Here is a 27023-nt window from a genome sequence, read left to right on the forward strand (position 1 = left end):
TGCATTGTGTCAGATACCTATCAAAATATACTTAATTTTGTGTCTATGACTTAATTATTGGGTTAATTTCTGCTGAGGAAGTACACACAAAATTATCAGAAAGCAATTTTGAGCATTCAATCATTTTAATGCAAACTGAACATGATAGCATGTCAGAACAACAGACAAAATAGTTAATTGCTAAATTTTACACAAGATAAACATAACTTTGAAGAATCATAATCAGAAAAACTGCAAATGATGCTTACGGCCTGCTGAATGACTCTGCCTCTGTGACCAATGCATCAACAACTGTTGATCTGTGACCTGCATTCCAAGCCATGTACATGGGCAGTCCCACCTCATCGTGGATTCTCACATTATCCCAAAGAGTTCGCACCAAGACATTCTGACTGTCATACATATCTTGTTGTTTTGTCAATGTCTATAGGTAAGAGAAATAATAAAAAGGCACATTGAATGGACACACCTTAATCCAAAAGTAGTTAAAAAGATAATCACAAACTGCAATGAGTTCTATTTATCTTCAACAACTTCTCTTTGCCAATTTTATCAAATAATCCTCTAATTTCCTACCCAAAAAACTTCTTTGAACATGCTCTTTTCAGTAAAACCAATATATCTCCTCTCCAAAGCTCCAAAGAACAATTTCTTGTCTTTTGGAATAGCTGTTTGTTTTCTATCTCTACCATGTAAATATTTAAAGGGAAATAATAAGTTGGGCTAAAATGATGGACAAAGACATTTGATCATATCAGATCACATCAACTCTTGCCATGAAAACATAACAATGTTTTTGAAAAAGTAGTGAAACTGCACATAAATGTAGGATGGAGGGAGGGAGAAATGAAGGGTTTAAACAAGTAAAAAAAAAAAGAGAGAACAAAAAGGTGAGGAGGCAACAAAAAAGTCTAATTACAAATCTACAGTGACAAAATATCGGTGTACTCAGAAAACACCTAATAAAAAACTAATGTTTGCGCAATATTATTCCTAGAAGAAAATGCTATCATTAAAGCAAGCTAAAGTGAGAAAAACTTACAACAGTCTAACAGACATTTGAAGTGGTTCAATATTCAAAATGAAGTTAACAGCTGCAAACATCAAGGTCATTATGCATTCTTGTCAACTTAAATAGTAAAAATGGCCAAATGTATTACCTCTGGAGAACATATGCTGCCTGTACTTAAAAGGAAATTAGAGAGATGGGTTGGCACTTCAAGCCTTCGCCAATACCAAATCTGTGGGCACAACATCAAAATCAAATTAAAAAAAAAAAGACACTTTCTGAATCAATCACACTCAGGAAACACTTTCTAAGATATGGCAGTAATAGCTTCAACAGCACTAAATATCAACACATGAAATAAAGTTCAAAGCAAATAAAACATGATTAAGCAATGAGGACTGGTACACTGATTTCACTGTTGAGTCCACTAACATAGAGATGTTCAAAAATTTTCAGTTATGATTTTTTTAATATAGGGAAATATCTCTGCAAAGAAAATCTGAGTCATTTCTCTTGAAACATCTTTCACTCTGAAAAGGCAAAATTAGCAAGCATTCTTTTTTTTTTTTTTAGTAACAGCCAAAATGGTAATCAAACTCTTCTACAAACTATAGTCTAATGATGGAAATGATAGTAAAGGGATTCTAAAGGCAAAATAAAACTGCTTAGAATCGCGTAAAGAGTAGGATCAATTTGAATCTCATCTATTTATATGTCTGTTCATGTGGAAAATATTGAAGGTTTTTAGTAGAATGTTTGTGTTTAATAAGAGAAATGACAACAGACTCTTTTTTTGCTTCGACTAAATCTCGTTCTCCGTCACGTGACCCTATGACATGTGGTTTCCAAGTGAGAACCATGCTTGAGAATGTGCTGCACCGATTGCCACGAAAAGATTGGAACAGAGTCAAAGTTTCTTTCATCACTTCCTAAAGACAAGGCGATACAAAAAGAGTGGGTCATACCAATAGAAGGCTCGATCCCAGTACTAAAAAGCTTTGGGAGCCCAAAAATGGGACCTATTATGCTCCAAGCCATCTTGATTGTATATTAGTTGGATATCACTAATCCAACGCAAAAAATCTTCCCAATGACCAACAGACACTTCAGTAGGATGACGTCATAAGGAGACTGATGTCATAATGAGACAAGTCTTCCATCTCGGGAAGATGTCGTGATTACTCGGCGGAACAGACACAAGGTTCGATTTCATGGATTTTTTTCCATTTATAAACATTGGACAACCGAAAATATGTGCTAAATAAGTGGTAATAAGTGTAGAAACGAATCCTTTATTTCTCCTGTATTGCTCGTGCTCTGTAATTGTAACTAAATATATTTTTGAACAGGGTTCCCAGGGATAGGGATGGTGCCAAAAAAAAGGACCTTAAAAGGACCTTAAAAGTACCTTTCATGCATTCGTAAGGACTAATGACAGTCATCAATGCTGAAGTTTTCTCTTGTGTGGTCGGAAAGATGTATTATTATGAATCTGTGGTCTCTCTATGTTCTCAAATACATGTATTTCTAGTAATAAATAATCAAAAGATTTAATTTTGATGCCTGTCTGCCATATTTAGATTAGATAACTTAAAAAGTGTCCTTAGCGCGCTGATAACATACACTGTTAATGTTCCAAGTTTTCTAGAAATCTAAGTAATAATAATTGCAAAACCTGGAAAGCCATTCTTTGGATAAATACAAAAGTCAGATTCACGTGTCTCTCTCTCGCACACACAAAAAAACACCTCTAACGGGAAGAGAAGAGAGAAATAGAGCTATGCACAGTAGTACTTAGAAGATCAAAGTTCAAGAAAGAGTAAGTTTCTAAAGACCTTTTGAAAAAAAGAGTGTTTTGCGAATACGGAAGGGCCAACTAGTGTTGTACAGATGTGTAGACCAACATGCAGCGAAAAATCGTCGGTATTTTGCGCCAAAGCATCAACTCCGGAAATAAACATTGTGGTATATTTTATCGATAAAAGGACTTAAAAAGGGTCACAGAGAAAATGTAAGACCTGGTGAGAATTTGAAAGACCATGGCAATAAAAGGACTTAAAAGGCCTTTCGGCGAAAAATTCAATATAAAAGGACTTAAAAGGACCTTGCAAGGACCTGGGAACCCTGTTTGAAACGTTTGACCATCGCCAGAGCCTTATCACAAGCCTTGAGTAACTCTTTAAATCATTATCTGAAGAGGACAATGCTGTGCTTTTGATGTCCCCCTTCCCTCAGAGAGGTACTTCTTTTTTCATCAATTTAAAAGCTTTTGACAGCTCATATTATCGTTTAAAAATTTAGTAATTACAGTTTTTTTTCTTTTTAAAGTCATAAATAATATCAATTTTTGGAGACAGGTAACCTGATAAGCTGGTCAAAATTCTGGTATCATCCATATACTCCATCAAGGTATTTGTGGGAAATATCACAAGATGTAAGTATGTTATACAATTATTGCACTGCTCTAATCCAGCCAAGCCCTCTTTTCTGCTTACTGTAGTGAGCTGTGGTAGGTCTTGTATTGTTTTCTGTACAAATGGTGTCTTGTGCGTGTTCCAAATCACTTGGAGCGGTAAAAAGACATTATATTTAACAGAAAAGCAGTTGCTCTAAAAATGGCCAGGTGAGCAGGAAAACAAGTTTTCTCTGCCATCTTCTTTATGACTCTCTCAGTGACATTCCTCAGGGTAAGAAAGAGGAAAAAGAAGGACAGGAGAGGACAGAGAGAGAAAGAAGAGAGAGACAGCAACAGAAAGAGAAAGAAGAGACAAAGAGACAACTGAAAGAGAGAGAAGAATGGGAGAAAGAGCGACAACTGCGCTACCAACTAGCTCAGCTCAAGATTAAGAGCAGAAGAGGTAGTGGTAGCAGTAACTGCAGCAGTATAAGCAACAACAGTGAAAGTGATGACAAGGGTAGGGGGTCGCACTACGGTGGCACAGCCCCTGTTAGAATGGCCACATTCGATGGCAAAAAGGACCAGATTGAACAGTATCGTGCAGTTCGAACGCCTGGCATGATCGTGTCATGTGCTACGGGATAGTTGGGCTATCCAGTTGTCCAGACTTCTTCGCAATAGTGCCAAAGAAGTGTTCAACCAAATGGCTGAAGATCTGTGGAACAATTATGATGCCTTAAAAACTGCGTTGCTGAAACATTTTAAAACACCCCAGAGACATACTGTCTGCGATTTCAGAACGCATTCAAAAGACTTGACCAACACCACCAACAGGTCTGCCACGACCTTGACCAGTGGATGGTGATGGCCAAAATGTTGACCCGCATGATCATGACAGTGTCTGGGAAGAACTGGTGAAAGAAGTAATGGAAAGTTATCACCCTGAGTTGACTTGTTACTTAGAAACTATAGGAGCAGTACAGTTGAAGGACATTGTGTCAATTGCCGAGAGGTTTGACAATGCACATATGAAACTAGCCAAAGCTAAGAAAAACAAATACCCGCGCTCGGAACAAACCCCTACTACACCATGACGAGGAAAACCGTCAAAATGACTGATCAACTGAGAAACCATATAGCACCGCAAGTAAGGGTAAACAGCGCACCGAAGGATCAAACAAACCAGTTACCTGCTTTAACTGTAGCAAAGAAAGCCACTACTCCTGTAATTGTCCACAGAAGGGAAAAGCTCAAAGCATAACCACAAATGTCATACTAGGCCAAGAAACGGACGATCGAAATATGACCACCAGAATGGTGAATGGTAAGGGATTTCCTGTACTGGCAAGTGAAACAGAAAGGGGAGGAGTTTGAACAGCTTATTGTTCCTATAGGGAAATGCGTAGATGTAATGAAGCTTGCTCATGAAGGGTTGTTTAGGGCTCATATGGGAACCTCCAAAACTCTTGATCGTGTACTGACCAAGTATTTTTGGCCAGGAGTGACTGGCAACGTGAAGCACTGTGTAAAGTTGTGTGACGCACGTTGACCAAAGCTCATCAACACCCAGCACCCCGTGGTGAAGTCCCAATCATCGATGTGCCTTTCAAGAGAGTCGCAACAGATATTATCAGGCCAATCAAGCCAGCATCAGCGCAGGAACATTTGTATGTCTTAACTGTAGTAGGCTACGCCACCCGCTTTGCAGAGGCAACAGCCCTGAAGAATACAGACATGGAGACGGTAGCCGAGGTGCTCCTAGGAATTTGGTCCCGGTTGAGAATTCCAGAGGAGGTACTCACAAACCAAGGGACACAGTTCATTGGCTGAAGTGAACCGGCTATTGTCGATACAACATTGCACCACCACCCCTTACCACCCGAAGAGAAAAGCAGTTGCTCTAAAAAATGGCCAGGTGAGCAGGAAAACACAACAATCTTCTTTATGACATTCCTCTGAATCTGTGCCTCTTCAATCTGATTCACCTACAAATCTTTTCATTCTCATCATGATCAGAAGGGGGGCTTGTCAAGTGTACGTTTGTCATATTACACTCACCAAGTTCCAGAACAAAATTGGATGCTGCTCCAAGAAGGACTGGCTGGCCAGACACAGATCTCCTTCATGATCTATTACATACTCTAGTTCTTTCCTTAGCACCAGAGGGCTCAGGTATGGAAATACCTGGGGTTCTGCTGTGCAGGTACTCCTGAAAAAAGGAAAGTTTTGCTGTTTTAAATGTGTCATATAGTTTTACAATAATTTTACAATCTTTTCTCAACACTTAAACCATACCTCATTATAATATCTTTATATCTGAAAATTATTGTGAGCCTTCCATATGAAACAACAAAAGAATCTCTTATTAACAATATTATTTCGGGTTCAATCTGAATAAAGTAAAAGAAATCTGCAACTAAATTGCCTAAAGAAGTAAACGCTCTTATACCACCCACTCACCTTGTCATAAAATCTTTTTTCATTTCAGGCACAGGTGAAGGATGAGTGGGTAGATCAACCTCATCATCTCCTGACAAGTTAAGGGGAGATTTTGAAGGACCTGTGCCACCGGGGTAGACATTGTAGTAGCCATTCCCAGCACCACCATCCCCAGAGCCAAATGTCTCTGAAATACTGCTGAGGCATTCACTCGTACACCGCCGCCTAACAGCGACTGCTGCCTCTTCCAAGCTAAGTGGGAATTCATCCAGGTGCATGGAACTGACCATAGTCTCAGGAATGTCAGCATCATCTTTGTCACTGCCCACCTGGGCAACAGATAAGAAAGACAGTAGTAAAAAATGGACTGCACAATTGTCTTAAGCTCTGTATATCAACAATGAAAATCTTTTACATTATAGTAAAGATTGCCCCTTGCACTTCTAAATTTAAACTTACATGTATTAAATAAAATCCCAAGACCTAAGAAAAAAATTATTTTACTGAACATGCACTAGAGTATAAAAGCAGAACTAATAAACTAGATGTGGACGTAATATATTGTCGAAGGAAATGCCGATTAAAATGGTTGCAAACTGTTTAGTCCTGTTAAATGAAGCAACAAAGTATGTGGACTACTATTGAAGAATTACGCTAGTAATATAGTCTTTTTCTTAATGTATGCAAAAAGAAAAAAGCAACAAAAAAAAGAAAATATTACGACACATCAGTATTTTAATTTCAGGTACCCCAGTTTTTGGTCTTTATACAATGCTGGATGCAGAAGTTTGCAAACTGAAACAAGTCTGTCCTTTTATGCCTACCTCATTTTCATTCAAAGCAGTTGACTCCTTGAGGGTAGGAGTCAATGAAATATGAGTGGGGCTGGTCGGAGAAAGAGCGGGATCTGCTGAGGGACACAAACCCTCTGGACTGGATTCTGTGGACAGCATCATAGACTTTCGCTGACCACGCCAATCCTGCAGCATGCATTCATAAAAGGTGTTCTGTGGTCACTTTACGTGCTTCAAGCGTACTACAGAAGACTCAGATACATGCAACAGGCATAGATAAATAAAGACAAAGGCAATAAGTGAAAAATGGATTGCAATCCTCATACAAGCTGCTAAATGTTAGTGGTGCAATTAGTGATAACAGTCCAGTGACCATAACCACTGAGAAATTTCATATTCCCTAGAAATTTCCTATACAGAGTTTATATATATATTGGAGCTCAGTCCAAACAACTTCAAAACAGTTAGTGTCAAAGTAATACAAAAATGTCAGGTACCTTACCTTCACATAGACTTGCAGGTTAGGCACAAATTTGGCAGGGCAAAATGGACACCTAAAACACATACAGCATTAATATAATGACTTAAGCATCAACAAATCAGTCACTATTATGTTGAGAAAAATCTATTTCTACATCAAAATATTGCTTTTATCTACTGCTTTTCTTGTGGAAGTTCATTTACTGGCAGAGATAAAGGCAATGACAACATGAGGTATAAATGAAAAGCACTAACGAGGTGTTGAGGTTGGAATCATCTGCAGACCACCCGGCCATGATTTCTTCATCATAGACAAGGCGATGACATCGCCCACAGCGAGAGCAGGATGACATTTCCACTTCCATGGCGATAGTCATAAGACTGTTGTCATTGATGTTTGCTCCTATGCTGTTGGAACGGATTTCTCGTAATGGGCAAAAATTGTCCAGGTATGAAGGAGAAGGAACGCTACCTGAAAAATCAAAACATGCACAGTCTATCAGTTTACATCATATGGTTCAGTTCTACAGATGAAAACTTGTCTGCCCTCTTTGTGTGTTGCAGCTCTTTTTACCCAAGGGTAAAACTGCGGTTTACAAGTCTTCTCGAACGAAACTTATTTACCAAGCATCTAGAATGGTGTCTTCAGAATGTATTTAGAAGTAAAGATTATGACTATTTGTTGACACAATTATCCATTTCTAATAACTCAAAATGCTGTAAAATTGACAGAAATTTTCTAATGATACAATACCTGCAGCATGCTGATTATACCTTACAGAAACTAGTTGTAAGGGACAAACAAATAAACGTGGTTGCATCTAAGCATGCATATGAGCAATCAAATTATTGCACACATTATTGCATTTATGCACACATGGTATTTCGAATTTTGTCACTGAAATGCTTCTCACCAAAAGAAGTCTGAGAATGTCGCTGGCCTACACTCTCTGTGAAGCTGCTTTCACTGGTGCTTAGCATATCCTGGCTGCCACCCATACGCTGCCGTTCCTTGACAGTGCCACTGGTGCTACTGTTGCCATCATCACAACCAACAGCACTGCCACGATCAGATCCTGCCCCATCTAGTTCCTCACTGGAACGAGCAAGAGAAGACTGGCTGGTGGCATTGCGAATAGGTGTGGTGATTGACTGCTTGAGCTCATTAAGTTTACTATAAGCTGCTTTGGATGCAAACCTAAGAAAGCCACTGATCGCCTCATTGGTTTTCTGCATCATGTCGTTTGTGAGACGTAAACTATGAGATCTGCGGAAAGTGTACTCTGATGTACTCTCAGTGGACTTCTGTGGTTCTGAAACTGAGTTCACAGAGTCCTGACTACTGTTCTGTTTTTTACTAGGAGTACTTGGGGCTGTTCCAGGCTGAGCGCCTGTACTCATGGTGCGTCCTAAAGCTGCCAGGGATGCAGGGGTTTTAAAGGAAGCCATTGTGTCACTTGCACGACGTACCACTGATTCCAATGTGGAGGGAGACTTGCTACTGTCACTTGTGCTCACAAATCTATCCACACCCCTCAAAACTGCATTTTCCTCTGTTCTGCTATTGCACATATTATCTGGACTATCTGGCTGCTCCTCCAGTGTCACAGGTAAAACACATCCTAATCGTGAACCTAGGTCACCCACGAACACAACCTGAGTGAGATCCACACCATTTCTGTTCCCATCACCCTTGCCTCCTGCTTCACACCCATTTCTCTCCTCCATGTCTACCAGCTGTTCCATATCTGTTTTGGTGCTCACAATACTGTATTTTTCTTCCATCGCTAACTCGATTAGAGAAGTGCCTTCCCCGCACCCTCCTTCTGCCACTCCAGTCTCATTTTCCCCGCCAAGAGGCTGATTTTCATCAAGTTCCACTCCACTGTCTTTTATTTCAGACTTCTCTTCAGATGGGAAGTCACTAATTAGTACTGTGGTAACATCTGCCTTCTGGTGCACATTGTCTGTTGAATGAACGCTTGAAAATGACACATCATCTTCCTCACTGCGCACTAGTTCCGAGAATCTCACAGGTGTCACCTTACTGGAGTCTCCATTGGTGCTACTTTTAGGACGCCAGGAAGCAAATAAGCTCATGGAACGAGCAGGTTTTGGTCCTCCTGCCCCTTCACTCTTGTGACGCCTTCTGGATGCTTCTTCCATTTCCTGTCGTAGATCTCCACTGGCCAAGTAAGAGCCATGTTCCAGGAATACTTGGCTCACCATTAGCAAACCTGCTGAGCTTCCAACTGTTGAAGAAGAGGAATAAGACATGTTTAAATATGCACTTCCAAAACAGACACACAAGCACTGATATCTAATCAATGCAAAAAGCTTCAATATCTCACTTTTTCTTATAAAGTGTGCATCCAAGTATCTGTGAAGACCAAAAAGAATCTGCTGCTGGTTTTTAATAAGTGATGGTTGAGCTTTTACTCAACAGTGTGTGGTGGCATCTTTAAGATAGAATACAGAAATTTAAGACAGATTATATATAATGCACCTTTTAAAAAACTAAGTCTTGGGAGAAAATTTAGTGACAAACATTGCATATGCTGACCAAAATTAACCTAATCCAAAGCTAAGCTGGAGTATTCTGCATGTATTTAACATTCAACATTTATCCTACAGTTAGTAATATATCATGCCCTCAGCACTGTGAGTTAATCTAGATAAACTTCAAGATCACATTCTTAAATAAGTGAAAAATGTTCTGCGTATCTTCCCAAAGCAAATTAAAAATGTTCTAAAATAACTCACACAAAATTCCCTTCATATTCTCGATGTTATCCTGCTCTGAGAAGGAGGAGATGGACTTGCGGACAATGCTGCCTGTGTGATTACGACAAAGATGCAGGTTTTGATGATCATTCGACTCTGCTGAAAGCCAAATATGAACTCAAAATACCTGTCTGAACTGTCCAGCATTTAAACAAATTTTTTGGTAACATGACCGGCTGACAGTTCATGCCATAATCAAAAGAAAAAATTTTTTAATCTCTCTCACCCTCACCAAACCATACACATTTCTTTATATAACAGTTTAGAAGGAAATCAAACACTTTTACACAACTCATCATACCTTTTCCTGTTATTATCAGCATATACTAAAATGTTTTTCAGGAATGATCCATAAAATATCACTTGCCAGAAACTCATCAGCCTAAACTCTGTACCTGTTTTATGTTTCTCTACATGGTGTCGTGGTTTTCTTTGTCGGAAACTGAGACGAAGAGGGTTCCAAGAGTCTGACTTGGATTTTGGTCTTGTGTTTGAAGGATCAGACTCAGAGGTTGTGGGTGAAGAAGTTGATGAGGGTAAGCTCTCTCCTTCTACACTCATCAGTTTGGATAAATGATGAACATCCTCCTGAGTCATTGAGTTGTAGCCCATATCTGAGACCCCTCCTGGAAGCACAGCACAATGACAAAAAATTGTAAATAAGTTGCTTTGTCACTGCTCATGTTTAATTCCTATTTTTGAATTAGGTTAAAAATCTGTTTTGGTTAATTCACAATAAACTAATGCATGTAGAAATTTAAAAGAAAACCTTTAATATCAAATAACCCAATTTAAAATTTAAAAGAAAAATTCTTAAGTATTTTATCCACACTATTATTATTTTGTCCTGGGACCAAAGCTCAAAAGGGATACATTTACTCTATGTCAGGGATGCCCAACCTACGGCCCGCGGGCCATATCCGGCCCGCGACGCGGTGCCATATCCAGCCCGCGAAACTTCTGCCCACAGTGCAGGTAATCGGCATGTTAGTAATATTTTTTTTAAAAAAAACGAAAAAAGGGAAGAAGTAGTATTTATCCCTACGTAGGGGCGTCTCTCAATCTTTTTTTTTGATGGACGAACATTTCGATTCAGTGCTCCGACTTGGTGTCTCTACGACGCAGCCGGACATTCAGAAGTTGATTTCGGGAAAACAACTTCAAATATCCCACTAATTACTACATAATTAATGGTAAGTACAACTTGTTTCTAATAAAAAATGGTATCTGCTCTATTTTTTTTCTCTTTTTTGTATTTTTGCGGTGAAGTGGCCGCGACACGGCTGTCTGAAATGGATATGGCCCGCGACACGGCTGTCCGAAATGGATATGGCCCGCAGGCCGAAAAAGGTTGGGCATCACTGCTCTATGTTATGCCCTCTAATATAAACACACGCTCACAGTGCATCAGCATGCACACCCAAGCCCCCAAACACACAAGAAAAATAGGGGACAACAAATTAAAACAAAGCAAGAAGCCACAAATGCCTGGCTAAAAATAAACCTGTACTTATTCTGTCCTCCATGTTGGCAGGAACTGTTGTCATGCCACCTCCTTCTGTCATGCTCCCACTGCCAGTGTCCCCAAGGCTAGCAACACCAGCATTAGTGTCCTGTATATCAGGCGTGAAGACAGGTTTAATACTTGTCTCTGTAGCAGGTTTGTCCCCATGGTCATCAAGATAGCTGTCGACACTGGCATGACTGATCTGATCATACTCAGAGCCCGAGTTAGAGTACAACGACAAAGAACGTCGTCGTATGGCCTTGCGAAACTGGGCTACACCAATTATGACGTTGCGGATTTTGGTCCACCTTAGTTTTCCCTTGGACATTGGGGATGGCCATTTGGCTTCTAGCATGACCTGAACAAAAAGGCAGACAATTTTGCCTATGATGTCTTCATACCTTTGTCTTATTCGTCCAACTTTTCAATAGACTATGCATATTGCTACATACTGAACCCTGATAAAATATTTCACTTTTCCAGCATCGGCAACAGTTCACACACTACAGAAATCCTCCTTTCAGCGAAGTAAAATGAACAGATTGTACCCACCCTGTTGTAGTAGCCATACGTAATGGCATTGGGCTGTACACCATTTTTTTTCATAAGCGACAATACTTGCACAGCAAGACCTGGCTTGTTATACTGCCCAGCCAACTGCATGAGCACCCGATAACACACCTGGACAGATCAAACAATGAACTCACATAATCAGTGTCAAAAACCATGACTACAGCTTTAAGTCAATGGATATATAAGCAAGGGCAAATTTCTTCATTTTCACATTCTTTCTGATCCACAAGATTTTGCCTGGGATAGAAAAGTATATCCACTTTACAGACTAGAAATACTGGATTAGGAATGAGGGCTGGGGAGTGGACAACTACCTTCATTATGCCAAGCAAAAGCACTTCATCACCAGACACATCACATCATCCCAAACAGTTTGCACCAAGACATTCTGACCTCTGATTTCTGTCTCTACCAAGTAAATATTTAAAGGAAAAGACAAGGGAAATAATAACAATTGATAGACATTTGATCACGTCCAACTGAAATTTCGGACTGCAAATGAATTGTTTATTTACAATCACATCAGGCCACTTCATGAAGGGAACCCAAAAATGTTATCATGTTTATAACATCAACATCTCTCATTTAAGCGCAATTTACCATCTGCCTTACTTCTCCCTTCAAACAAACAAAAAAAAAACCACACACATATCACATCAACTCTTATGATGATTAACAACTTTAGTGTCAGAAATAGGCTCAAAAATGATGAAAAACTGCTAGCCAACTTTGCAAGTACACTTGTGTCACCATCATTTTTGAAAAGAAAAGTTAGTTAGTTAGTTCCCGTTATGCCGGTCGGCCATAGGGCAGCGACAAAGGTCCTCCACTTTTGCCTGTCCTGGGCTAGACTCCCCACAGTACCCCAGCTGAGGTTTTGGGTCTTCATGTCTGCCTCCACAGTTCGGCGCCAGGTGATCTTGGGCCAACCTCGCTTGCGTTTTCCTTCTGGCGTCCAGTGTAAGGCAGTTTTTATGATGGAGTTGCTCCCGCCTCGGAGACGTGACCAATCCAGCGCCATCGCTTCTTCAACAGGATGGTGGCCATACTCTCCTGCCCGCACTGGGCAAGTAGTTCTTCGTTGGAGATTGTCCTTGGCCAGAAGATGCCCAGGATTCTTCGCAGGCTTTTGGTGTGGAAGACTGACAGTTTGTTGAGGTCGCTGTCAGTCATTCGCCAGCACTCCGAGCCATACAGTAGAGTGGACATGACCAGACTCTGGTAAAGTCTCAGCTTGGTATTGATGCTGTACTATGTCGACTTCCAGATGTTGCGTAGGCTACAAAAGATGCCCCTGCCTTTGCTCAGTCTGCTCTGGATGTCACGGCCTGCTCCTCCATCTTGCGTGACCACGCTGCCCAAGTAGGTGAAGCTTTCAACCATCGGCAGGTCTTCTCTCTCTATGCTGATCGGTGTTGGATTGGTGGTGTTCAGGGTCATCACTTCTGTCTTTGTCCGGCTGATGTGCAGTCCGACCTGCTGCGCAAAAGTGTGCAGGCGAGTCGTCTTCTCCTGCATGTGCCGGTGGGTGTGTGACAGCAGGGCCAGGTCGTCGGCAAAGTCTTCTAAGTTCGTGGAGAGTGTCCATCTTATGCCCCTTGGTTCATCTTCCGTTGTATGGCGCGTTACCCAGTCAATGACAAGGTTAAAGAGCAAGGAAGACATCACGCAGCTCTGTCTCACTCCGGTCCCGACATCAAAGTAGATGTCACTGTTTCCAACACAGCATGAAAAGTTCGCATAGAAGCTTTTGATCAGCAGTACAATTTCCATTGGTATTCCGTATGCTCTCAGGATGCGCCAAAGGCTCTCTCTATGGATGCTGTCAAAAGCCTTCTGGAAATCTACGAAGTTAATATAGAGCTGTCTCTGCCACTCTGTGCACTGTTCAATGATGTTGCGTAGTGCGAATATCTGGTCGGTGCATCTTCTTCTTCTACGAAAACCAGCCTGTTCTTCTCTAAGTTGTGTGTCCACTGCCTCTGAGATTCGTTGGATGATGATCTTTGTCATGATCTTGCTCGGGATGGACAGAGAGTTATTCCTCGCCAGTTGTTGCAGTCGCTAAGGGATCCTTTCTTTGGGATTTTGACGATCACTCCTCTGGTCCAGTCATCTGGGACTTGCTTCCCTTCCCATATTGCGGTAAATAGGGGTTGCAGGATATTGGCTCTTGGCATATTGGATATTGGCAGTTCTGGGTCTGCCTTGAATAATTCAGCATTCAGATTGTCCTGACCTGGTGCCTTTCTGTTCTTCAAGGACTTAATCGCTGTGATGATTTCCTGCTTCTCTGGTGGGGCGATGTTAACGTCTAGGTCCTCAATGGCTTCTTGTATGTCAGCTTCTTCGGAAGGTGGTGGTCTGTTCAGGATCTCTCTGAAGTGTTCAGCCCAGCGTGCTTCTTGTTCTCTCTCTGTCGTTAGCAGCTTCCCTCCCTTGTCCTTGACTGGGGCATTGTTGGTGCTGTGGAATTTGCCGCTAATCGTCTTGGTGATCTTGTACAGCTTTCCTTGTTCTCCTTTACTTGCTGCTTCTTCGGCCTCACTTGCTAGGTTGTTCAAGTAGGCACACTTATCTGATCTCGCCGAGCGCTTCACTTTCCGGTTCATCTCTCTGTACTGTAGTTTGAACGTCTCTTGCAGTCTTTCAGATCTGGTGCTAGCCACCTTCTTTTTAAGGTCTCTTCTTTCCTCTATCGCCTTCCACGTCTCTGGTGTTATCCATTCCTTCTTCTTAGTTCCTCTCAGTCCAAGACTCGTCTCGCTGCTTTTCTGGTACACTGTTCTCACAAGGTCCCATCTCTGGTTTATGCTTTCTGCGTCTGCCTTGCAAATGTCTGTCATGTCTGCAAGTGCCTGAAATCTGTTTTTCACTTGAAGAGTGAAGGCATTTTTCAGCTTGGGGTCCTGCAATCTTTCCACATCAAAGCGTCTGTATGCTGCTGACTTGAGTCCTGTACTTCGCAGTTTCATTTTTATGTTTGCTACAACAAGGTGATGGTCACTTCCAACATCTCCTCCTCTTCTTACCCTGACGTCGAGCAGGGAACGTCTCCAGGAGCCGTTGATCATTAGGTGGTCGATCTGGTTACTGTCCCTACCATTGGGTGAGCACCATGTTAGCTTATGGACGTTACGGTGAGGGAATAGTGTTCCTCCAATCACCAGGTTGTACATAGTGCATAAAAGTACATTCACAAAAATTAGAATCTTTCAACATCTTTTGCTATTTTAAGGGATGTAACTCTCTGAATGTGATTTACCTAGCCACATGACTGGATTTCATCCCATTTTGTTTACATTGTTTTGTAGCAAAAATTACTAAACATGATGGCCACAGTGGCTGGTCTAACCTTAATAGGTACTAAAGGGGCAATACAAATTTGTCCAGTCTGGTCTCAAAGAGGTTAGATGAGCTGAGTCAAAGGGAAGCAAATCAATAGGTATACTCAAAGCTCGCAAAGCAATGCAGCTGGGTCTCACCTGATCTACAAAAGGTGGTCTGGCTGCTTGCATCTTTTGCAGGACAGCTAACCCCACTTTGAGAGCCTCTAGCTTCTTTGGATGGCAGTGGATAAAAGCCGGAAAACTGATAAACCAGAGGCTGTAGCACTGAGCCAGCAGGCACCTGTGCATCAAACCACAAACATTCTTCATGACTTGCTACTGCTATCTTAATAACAGCTTATTAATGTGAAACTTTTCGTTCTCCTGCAAACAATTTGAAAGGTTCATATTGTCTGCTGTAGTATCTTCCCTTTACATCTCCATTTTCTCTCTCTACTCTCATGCTCTTTCTGCAGCCCCATTTACAATCCTTATTATCTTTATTATACTTTTATGTCATACTCTACTTTTTAGAGTAGAAAGATGCATAAATACAATGCACTGGAAGAAAGAATTTTCAATTTTTAAAACTGGTTTAAAACCAAGCAACAGACTGGCAGCTGTTCTTTGACAGCTGCTCTGATTACGACGAACTCACAGAAACTGTCACTGCCTACATCCAGTTCTGTGAAGACTGTGTTGTGAACTTGAAAACAATCAAACTGTTTGCTAACAATAAGCCAAAAAGACCTGAAATCTAGCCTTGTTGCCAAGAAGCATGCTTTTATCCAGGGTGATATGGGACAAGCAAGAGATCGGAACAAAGAATTTCGGCAGAAGACAAGGCTGGCAAAGACTGAATATAAGAATAGGGTAGAAGGAATAAGAATAAGGGAAGGGAACGCACGGGAGGCATGGTTGGGACTCAACAAAATGATGGGTCGCACAACAACCCCCCCCCCCCCCCCCCCCCGCCCCAAAAAAAAACCAAAAAACCAGGATGTAGGATGTGCTGCTGCAGACCTTGCTAACGACTTAAACAAGTTTTATGCCAGGTTTGATGTACACAACTTCTCGAGAACATGAACTGATCTGTTTTTCTCTGTCACCATGTGATATTTTAGTGTATAAGAATGCCGTAACATCTTGCCTGTCCGGAATTAATCCCTTTAAAGCTCCTGGACCAGATGGTCTAAAAGGACGGGTGCTGAGATCTTGTGCCCAGCAGCTGAGCCCAATGGTCACACATCTATTTCACCTGTTTCTGAACAATCAGTTCTTTACCAAGCTCTGGAAGACCTCAACTATTATTCCAGTGCCAAAATAATCATATGCCAAAGAACTACATGACTTCCGACCAGTTGCCTTGACTCCTATGCTTGCTAAGAGCATGGAGAGAGTTGTTTGCCACCAATTAATCACTGCAATTGCTGATCAACTTGACCCCTACCAGTTTGCGTATAAAGCAAAAAGAGGAGTGGATGACGCCTGTTTGACTCTCTACAACCTGGTAACAAGCCACCTGGATGGCACTGGTGCATACGCCCGTATTCTATTCATGGACTTTTCATCTGCATTTAATACCATTCACACTTGCTTTTACCACACTTGCTTTTACAACGTCTCCTAGCACTAAACGTTAACTCAACCCTAGTGCTCTGGATGAGGGAGTTTCTCCGGGACCGGCCACAAAGGGTCAGCTTGGGAGGCACAATCTCGAGCACTCTGATCGTAAATACTAGTGTTTATACTAGTGAAGTCAGGACGGAATTCTCAAATTGTTTCCTATCACTGACGATATTGCATTGGTTGCTAGGCTCAAGGATGAGGAGTCACTGGCAAGCTATTTCCTCCAGGTTCAGAAATTACACTCATGGTTTGAAGAAAACTTCCTGGTGCTTAATGTCTCCAAAACTAAGGCAGTGGTCCTTGACAGAAGAAAATATCAACCTGTCCACACCCCTATAATTATTGATAATGAGGTAATAGAACAGGTGCAAAGTTTTAGGTACCTCGGCACAGTGCTAGACAACAAACTGTCCTTTCAGGAAAACACCAGCGTCGTTTCCAGGAAAGCACATCAGCGCCTGTTCCTGCTGAGGCAATTGCGGAATGTTGGTGTCAGTAGCCCTGTCCTCGAGTTAGTATATCGCAGCCTAATCGAGAGCATCATAGCATTTAATATACCAATGTGGTTTGGCGTTCTCTCTGTCAAAGATAAAGCTTGTTTGACGAGGGTGGTCAAGAGTGCCAGTAAGATCATTGGTTCTCCACAAAGACCTTTAGGTGAACTACACATCAGGGCTGCGAGGTTAAAAGCGGTCAGCATCATCACAGACCCTTCTCATCCACTACATCGCCATTTTCAACTGCTACCCTCCGGCCGTAGATGGAAGCAAGTGGTCGGCAAGAAGAGTGCCTTTGCCAAGTCATTTTTACCGACCACAATAGCACTCTTAAACAGACCTCCCAAATGTACCTAGTCCAAATGTGTGTGTGTAAGAGAGTAAGAGGAAGTGTATCTGACAATTGTGCCACATGAGGGGGTTAAGCATGAGTATAACTGCCTGAGTAATCTCTTCAGTTTATTATGTATATTTTTCGCAGTTGACTGTGGGAGCTCCCAGCAACAAACAAAAATTTCTTTCTCTGTTGCAACCAGACATAGACAATAAAGATGTATTGGTGCTGCTACCCAGAACATATCATTAAGTGATTTTTGCACTTTTTATATCTTTAGTAAATGAAAATAATTTTTCCCAAAGTACTAGAGTACTAATGAAAAGTACTTATTTACTCACCGTGCCCAACTATTTGGCTTGCCTAAATGTTGCAGTGCAAGCTGTAGAAAAAAAAATTATAAAAACTGAGTGTCTTATTTGGTATCCACACTTAAAAAGAAATATATTCATATGTTGTCAATGGATGTCAACAATACATAATATAAATTATATTGATATAAAATAATAATACATACAAACCACAAAAAAATGCGAGGTCTTTTGTGAAACATACTTTCTGAGAAGACTTGATCTCCTGTTTGGATCGCCGAGCTAGTGGACTGTTGGGACATACAGCCTGTTTGCCAGGCAAAGACAGAGTGGACAGCTTCTTCTTCAGAAATAGTTCTGGTTTAAGCTGGGGGAAACTATCGTAACTGGAAAAAAGGAAAGAAAAAAAAAAAGACCAAATTTCTCCAATAAATATTTATAGTTTATACATAATTTTCCCTTTCAAACATAAAAACATTGATTTTGAGATTATCCTTCTAATGTTGATATAAAGAGTGGGAAAGGATGGTTGAAGACAAGGCTGACTCTGTGAGGTTCAGTAATGCATTTACCTGTAAGTTACACCCTCTGGTAAGCCAACAGGCTCTGGAGGTGTGATGAATACTGTTCTGTCACTGCAATGTCAATAATTACATCAACCGTAAGAGATAATGGTAAACTTTCAATATCAACAAATAAATAAATCTCAGGCCACTTCTATCACAGCACTTACACAAAAGAAAATAGCCATAACCACACCTATGGAACAATTAGAATTATCTATGTGCATTTTAAATTAGTTTTACAACTGAAAATTCATCAAATTTATGACAAATTTTCACAAAGACTAGTGTCACAAAAATTTATAACTAGACACAAACCTTGTTTTGGAATTGTCTATCTCTATGAGTCTGATATCTTCACGTGTTTCATCATTCTGTAAAGTGACAAAAAAAAAATTTCAGCAGAGGCTGTCAAGTAGAAAAAACATAATAGGTAAAGTGTGCTCCTGAAAGAGTAACAAGGAATAAACAAACTTAAATCTTTCTCTCTGATGGGCTAAACGTGGTCAGACCCATCTGTACGCATGAATTAACCCCCTTTTCAAAAATTATTTTAAAATAACTAAATAAGATAGAAGAACAATTCCAATTCAAAATGACAGATCACAATGTGTAGAAATGGATCAGTCTTACCTGAATCTTGTTTGAGAACTCACTTTTATGATAATGCAACCAAAATTAGGTATATCAAGTGAAGTTTTGAACAAGTTTTTTTTTATTTTACACATTTCAAACATGGCATGGCCCGAAATTAGAAAGCAGATGAAAACTATTTTTTACACCATTCGTGGTCAAATTCTCCTTCATATGAAGCAGGAATATCCTATGGAATATTCTTTCTGTTGTTATTTGACGTTTCAGATGCATGATGTTCACTATCGTTGCGAATTTCAACATCGCCATGTGTACAATCGAAAAGGACCGGTAGTGTCGAATATTGGCGAGACTCCCGTTCAAATGTACGTCCTTTGTCATGTAAGGGAGATGTTTGTGTTCAGAAATGCATAAGCTCTCTTATTTATTAAGTTTTTCTTCTAAACCACGAGCTGTATATGCCTAAAAAAATTACAACAATGCTTCACACAGGGTAATTCAACCCGGAAAAAAGCGAGTGGCAGGCCTTCACGCTACTGTGTTCAACGCGAAGAGAAAGAGTTAAGTGTGCTCTATCTTTTCTGAGATGATGGCACCTCTTGTGAATCATCTATATTTAATTTGCATGGATTTATTTTTTGTTTGATGGGGTTCATAACATTTGCTTTGTATGCACAAAGAACAGAAATGAATACTAAAGCATGCATTATACTGAAAAGAACAAGTTTCTAGTCTTTTCTGCCTTTAAAAATTTCTGCTTGCGGGATGCTTTATTTTAAGCATCAACTTACGACTAGATTCAAACAAAGCACTTGCCAACTGAATAATACATCAATGTTAACAAGAACAAGTTGCTGACCATTTCACAATACACTCAAATAATTAATAAAAACAGTTAAACCTTATTTACCATGCTAATGGTCTCTGTGCATTCATCAAAGAAAGCCAGGCTTGCATCTTTGTCAGATACAAAAGACCTTTCTTCAATGAAACGAAAGAACATCTGTGTCTTCATCATCTGTGTATAGAACTTGATGTTGGCTTTATCTCTACTCTTCAAGAAACCTACCAGGACAATACAAAATTTTTCAATCCATAGCTTAGTCCACTAGTTTTAAGACAAGCGACAAAGAACAAAAAAAAAAAAAAAACAACCCAAAAAACAAACCAAACATGAAAAAAGAAACATAACACAAAAGAAAGAATTAAGAAGAAAGTGTGTCTGTGTGTTCTTTTGAAAGAAATACCAGAAATAAAGCATGTATATTTAACTACTGATCAGCATAAGCTAAAATTTAAGATTTTTAAGATATCTGGATCCAAAAGTGTGTCACTGTTATGTCACTTTACAAAATAAACTTTTAAACACTGGTCAAGGACCTTGCATATCAAACAAGGAGCTTGCATCAGTTGCACGACTGTTGGGTTGCTTCGTGATGGGGTTGAGGTACTGTTTATAGTCACGCAACAGGATAGCCATGAAACGCAGAAAGGCCTCCTGAATGAGAAGCTCCATCTGCATCTGAAACAAGATAAACCACAGTTCTCAAACAAAGCAAGTTTGATATTCTTTCTCAATATAGTATAGGGGGGAATCCAAAATCAAATGCACTGTCATGGACCAGACTGTGGCTCCATGTTTTTAGGTTAGTTTAACCCCTTTGCTACTTATGAACTGCACGAGTAGAAAGCATGTACAGGAGAATGAATGAGAATGTCAGTGGGAAAAGGGTTAACCGTGATACCACAAACTAATATCCTTGGACTGCTGGCAGACTATTTTTTCCAGTTAACTGCTAAAACGAGGCATTAGACATATAGCTTCTGGTTTATTCACATTTCAGATTAACTACTAAAGCGAGGCATTAGAGGACATAGCTTCCGATTTATTCACATTCTTTGTTACAGCTCGCCGAGACTAACAGCAAGAGGCCAAGAGTGAGAAAAAGCTTAGCGAAGGTTGAGTTGGTGAGTCAGCACTGATACGTGGTTAGGAACTGATACATTGAGGACTAGAACATTGGGAACTATTGTATGCTATGAACTGAGGGATTGATATATAAATAATCGCATTACCATACATTTACTTCTCTTAGATGGTTTTCACCATCTTCCCTAAAGAACTGTGGGTTGAGACATTTTTGTATGAATATACTTATCTGTGTTCTATTTCGAAAAATCCCGAGCAACTTGATAACATGATTTGGACAGCCTCAGGCAATTGTTGTTTTGTTGAAAGAACAAACATGGACATCATGTGTGTGCTGCTCTGGTGAGAACAGGCATCCATGACATGCACGGAATTGCATTTGCCTCAGTACAAAAAATAATGTAAGAATTAAAACTGTCAACATCTAGTTGTCTCTAAATTGCTCTCACAACTTGCTCATGTTTTAAACCAAACCTGTTTCTTTTTTCGTTTGAAGTCAAAGTCTACATTAGCCATCTCTACATTGAGATCTTCATTGCCTTGCGGTGTGTCTGGTGCAGCCATTTCAAACAGACGATAAAGAGAATCTTGCAGCAATCGCACTGCCTTCTGAAAAATAATAATAATTATTAATTATTGTGCAAGATTATAGTTAAAAGCTACTCACCACATGCAATACACAATGCATGCAGGCAAATATAGCCGTCATCTTCTAAGTTCTTGAAAAGTGTAATTTTTACCATCAAAAATGGTTTGTTTGTTTTTTTTCGATCCAGACCAGGAAGAATTAGCATCCCCACAATACAGAGAAACAAAGGCAGGGCATTCCAAATACTAAGACCAGAGAAAGTGAAAGTGAAAGAACGACGGCCAAACCTCTCCAGTCTGATACAAGGGACAATGAGAAAACCAGTGTGGGCAGAGCAAACTGACCTGCCAGGCTGGTAAAGCAACACAAGTTTAGATAGATTAAGGAGAGGGCATGAACAACAAGATAGCAAAGTGAAAAAAAACAAAAACATGAGCTTTAAAGAATTTCTGAAAGGTCTAAATGTCTGGATAAGCCATAAGTGAACTTTGAAGCTATGAGTCCTAATACAAATACATCAAACCACTGCCAGCCAAAGAACTTTAGCTTTTAAAGAAGAAAGCATCTTAAGATCTTAGCGCCTGTGATGGTGGATACTGGCGATTAAGATTATCTAGGTAGTCAAGAAAACTTCCACAGTACAGGCACTAAAAACAAAAGGAGCCATGTACTCTTTGTGTGCCCAAACTGGAATCCAGCAAAGAGCCCTGAGCAGAACAGTGGAGGAAGTATGATAAGGCTGACACAGAACAATGCAGGCAGCAATGGTTCTGAATTCTCTGAAGTTTGTGTCCAATTTCTTATCAGGTAAGCAAAAAAGAACAGCATTGCAGTAATCAACTGAGGAGAGGACAATTGATACTGTGGATCTGTTTGCCACATCGAGACAGATAACTAGAAATCTTTACAATATATTGTATGTATAAGTTTAATATGTTATGACGCTGGTCGATGTGTACTCCTACAGACTGCTGTGCATGTAGGTACACACCAAGGTAATCAGACAAGACTCAGAAGATGCAATCTCGTAATTCAAAAATGTGAACAAAAGATATATTTGCTGTTATGTACCAACTGATAAGCTAAGAAAATAATATTGTCAAGAGGTGGGGAGAGTTACCATGATAAACATTTATAAAGCCACTTTTTCTAATGTGACAGCCAACAGTACAAATATAATCAAAAGCTGCAACTACCATTTTAAAACTATTCAGCAAAATTTCCCAAACCAGAAAGTCATTAATAGCAGAAATCAAACAAACCTTTGGCATTATCTTGAATATCAACTGTTTCTTGTCTTCTGGTCTAGTGATAGAAAATTTAAATTAAACAGAGATAAACATGCTGCTAAACTAAACTTCATTAAACATGCTACTAAACTAAGCTTCATAAATATTTACCACAGAAATTTGCATGTTCTGAAGTTACCACAATTCTTGTAATATTCAAAGATGAGGTAATTATATCAAATAATCATTAAAAAAAAAAAATAGCACTTTACACTGCTTCCCGTGAAAACATTTAAAGGGAGAAGAACAAACTTACAACCAAATCCTGCTGGTATCCAGGTCCACACAAATGATGTCAGGTGGAGGATCATACAAATCAAAGTAACGAGAATCAATGCCTAGAGAAATAAGAGAGATAATTGCTTCACAACTCAGTTAATGGCTGCAAACAGAAACACAACACAAAAATAATAGATTACCATTATGATGTTTCTGTAGCTACAGTTGGAATTCTACATTACAAAATTTATCCCAACTATGAATCCAGAGTATGGCATTTTTAAAGTTGCTTTTAGCACTGTTGTATTTATGATGTAATTGAAGATAGATAAAACAGTCTATCATTACAAATATAGTAAATGTCAATGTCAACAGAGTCAACAAAGGCGCTGATGGCCTGGAAACCAATCTCCCCACAGCTCAAGTCAGCAAGATTCAATGCTAAAGGAAAAGGAAGATCACCATCATCCAGTGCTATGCACCAGCAAATACAGCAGTTGAATAGGAAAAAGGAGACTTCTACAGCTCCCTTCAGTCTCAGCTAGACCACAAACCAAGAAGAGATCTGAAGATTATGGGAGACCTAAATGCCAAAGTGGTAGATGATAACACCAATAGGGAACTCATCATGGGAAGACATGGTGTCGGCTCTTGCAATAAAAATGGAAAGCTCTTCACAGATTTCAATGCTTTCAATGACCACGTGGCACTGTGTTCCCACACAAAAAAATATACACAAGACAACTTGGACTTCCCCTAATGGCCAGACAGAAAACCAGACTAACCATATAACAGTTGCTCGAAAGTGGAGAAGGAAGATGTTTGGATTTTTTTTAACGCCGTGCCAGCAACTGAGGCCATATCACAGAAACAAAAAGTCTAGGGAGAAAACCCCCAGAGTGACATAACCATAACATTCTTTAAAAGACCAACACAAGAAGTAAACAATATTTAAAGAATGGGCTAAGTGTAAAGAGGAGTGGTGAAACCCGAAAAGGCCAACAAACAAACCAAAAAATCATAAGACAAACAGTCATCAGGAGATAAAATTCCTTGAATCAGATGATATTAAATCTGATGATAAAGTCCTATCCCCCTTAAAAATGTAAAGACTGCTGCCAGTGGGACAGATCTGAACAAAGAACACAAAGAATTTGCTGTAAAAAACTGCCAACAAATAGTCTGGAGCTCAGGACAAACAATAATAATATGTGCCACACTAAAATTTCCTCTACACCATGGACAAACGGGTGGTGGTTCACTTTGTAAGTGGTATCCTTGCGTGCCATAGGTGTTTCCTAACTTTAATTTAGCAAGGACCCCCTCCGACTGCCTCACAGGCTGGCACGAAGGTAGGCAGTCGGAAAGACAGGGAAGAGTGGCATATAATTTATTTTGAGTCAGTGTCCAGTGGCATTGCCATAAGGACTGAATGTAGGCCAAGAAGAAAGGTTTACAGCCTGACGATACCAGTGACTGTAATTTGCCAGGGGACTGACATGCAGCCTTCGCAGCCTGTCCTGACTGAACATTGCCTGAGATACCAGCATGGCAAGGAGGCCAAATAAAAACAATGTCTTTGTTTTGCTGAATGAGTGCTGCATAAATTTTATGAAACTGGACCACAAGAGGGTGGTCAAAATCATTGAAAACTGTGAAATCAGTAAAAACTGAACAGCCATCCGCCAGTCGGACTGAAGCAGCCCGTTGCGGTTGGCAGAATGGAACTGCTGCCGCAGCGACTGGGTCACCACTTGGGACTTTGGAGCCATCTGTAAAGATGGAAAAGAATCCAGGATAGTCAGAAAGAGTCCATGAAAAGGTTGGAGAAAGATGGGGTCACTAGTGTCCCCTTTTTTAAAAGCTGTAAGATAAAGACGAATCTGTGGAACAGGAAGGGTCCAAGGAGAAGCTGATAGTAGAGAAAGAGGCTCTACCTGTTGAATATCTACTTCAGCAGCCTGTAGATGAGGTGCTACATGGAGTGATAGTGGCTTCTGCTCCTTGGTACGCATGGCATACTGGGCAGCACGCTGAGGTCCGAAAACAGCACAGTATGCAGGCTTTCCAGGATGAGCTTTTAAACAACAGACATAGGATACCATGAGTTTCAGATGACAGAGAGAAAGTGGAGGTTCACCAGCTTCTGTGCACAAATTTTGTACAGGAGTGGTGTGGAAGGCACCCAAAGAGGTGCGGAGCCCTTGATGATGAAAAGGATTGAGAATTTTGAGGTAGGACTCTTGAGCAGAGCAACAGATGATGGATCCATAGTCTAGCTTGGAGCGGACCAGGGCACGATACAGACGAAGCAGGACTGTGCAGTCTGCCCCCCAGCTTACATGGCCAACTACTCTAAGAATGTCAAAGGCTTTTTGACAAGAAAGTTGAAGAGATTTGACATGAGACAGAAAAGACAGTTTACGGTCAAAGATGACCACAAGGAATTTTACTTCCTGGACCACTTTGAGTACTGTGCCAATAACAGAAATAGATGGGTTTGGAAACATACCTCAGTTTGCAAAAATGGATGCATACTGACTTCATAGGAGAAACATAAAAGCCATTTTCTATCACCCACCTTTGTACAGCATTTGCGCACAGTTGTAACTGGCGTTTGAGGCATGGTAGGGATTGGCCTGGAATGCAGAGAGCAAAGTCATCCACATATAATGAGCCCTCCAAGCCTGGACAGACACATTTCAAGACTGAATCTATTTTGATGTTGAAAAGAGTTGGAAAAAGAATGCGGCCCTGAGGGATGCCCATTTCCTGTTCCTTAGGATCAGACAAGATAAACCCAATTCGCACTTGAAAGAGGCGATGCGAAAGTTCTTGATGAAGAGTGGCATACGACCCCGAAAGCCAAGAAAGTGAAGGTCCTGCGAATGCCTTGCTTCCAGGTAGTGTCGTATGCCTTCTCAAATCAAAAAACATCCCTAAAACATGTTCTTTGCTGACAAATGCATCCCTGACAAAAGTTTCAATACAGACTAAATGGTCCAGAGTGCTGTGGCATTTTCTGAAGCCACTCTACAGGTTGGAGAGGAGACTTTGAGACTCAAGATGCCAGATGATCCGGGCATTTACCATGCGTTCAAGAGTTTTGCACAGACAACTAGTAAGAGTGATAGAATAGTAAGAGTTGGGATCAGAAGGATCCTTGCCATGTTATGGTATGGGCACCACGATAGAGGGAAACAGCTAGACACCCAAATAAAGTTAAAGATGTCTAGAAGGAGAAGGAGAAGGAGAGAGACCTGTGGAAGACAAGTCAGCAGTTGATAAGAAATACTGTCTGGGCCCGGTGCACAGTCCTTGCACTTCTGAAGGGCCTGTTGCAGTTCAGAGAGAGAAGGGTATACTGTATTTTTCGGAGTCATCAGAAGAAAAGTCACAGCCAGAAGATTCCTAAACAAATTTCAAGCGCTGGGAATCTGGAGATAGTGCAAATAGGAGGAGTTGTGAGCAATGGTGGATGCCAAGGAATTAGCAACATCTTGTGCCTCTGTGAGAACCCGCAGATGGCCTGAAACCTTCCCTTTATCTTCCTCATGGCAGCTCACACTGCTTGGGAAGTGGTGCAGCAGGGCAGTGAGGACACAAACCTCTGCCGCACAAGTTTTCTTGCATGTTTAAAAATATTACAAGCATGATCGTTACTACATTTAAAACTTTTCACATTTTCAGGAGTGGGTTGGCAGAAGGCAAGCTGCTGAGCCTTCTTCTGGGCACTCTGGGTCACCATTCACTCC

General features: G+C 40.5%; 1 protein-coding gene across 1 annotated transcript in view; it reads right to left on the reverse strand.

Moving 5' to 3' along the window:
• Positions 1–27023, reverse strand: part of LOC112553734 (C-myc promoter-binding protein-like) — a 69341-nt gene that overhangs the window by 1971 nt on the left and 40347 nt on the right. Inside the window, 22 exon segments of the mRNA XM_025221148.1 lie at positions 249–424; positions 1161–1241; positions 5466–5616; positions 5868–6175; positions 6671–6826; positions 7143–7194; positions 7376–7592; positions 8035–9372; positions 9884–9955; positions 10300–10530; positions 11409–11769; positions 11964–12092; positions 15470–15614; positions 18115–18155; positions 18329–18470; positions 18657–18719; positions 18966–19021; positions 20152–20306; positions 20622–20763; positions 21646–21780; positions 23023–23065; positions 23306–23387. Coding sequence (XP_025076933.1) covers positions 249–424; positions 1161–1241; positions 5466–5616; positions 5868–6175; positions 6671–6826; positions 7143–7194; positions 7376–7592; positions 8035–9372; positions 9884–9955; positions 10300–10530; positions 11409–11769; positions 11964–12092; positions 15470–15614; positions 18115–18155; positions 18329–18470; positions 18657–18719; positions 18966–19021; positions 20152–20306; positions 20622–20763; positions 21646–21780; positions 23023–23065; positions 23306–23387 — 4276 coding nt within the window.

This window comes from Pomacea canaliculata, linkage group LG13 (assembly GCF_003073045.1).
Source record: "Pomacea canaliculata isolate SZHN2017 linkage group LG13, ASM307304v1, whole genome shotgun sequence".
Lineage (NCBI taxonomy): Eukaryota > Metazoa > Mollusca > Gastropoda > Architaenioglossa > Ampullariidae > Pomacea > Pomacea canaliculata.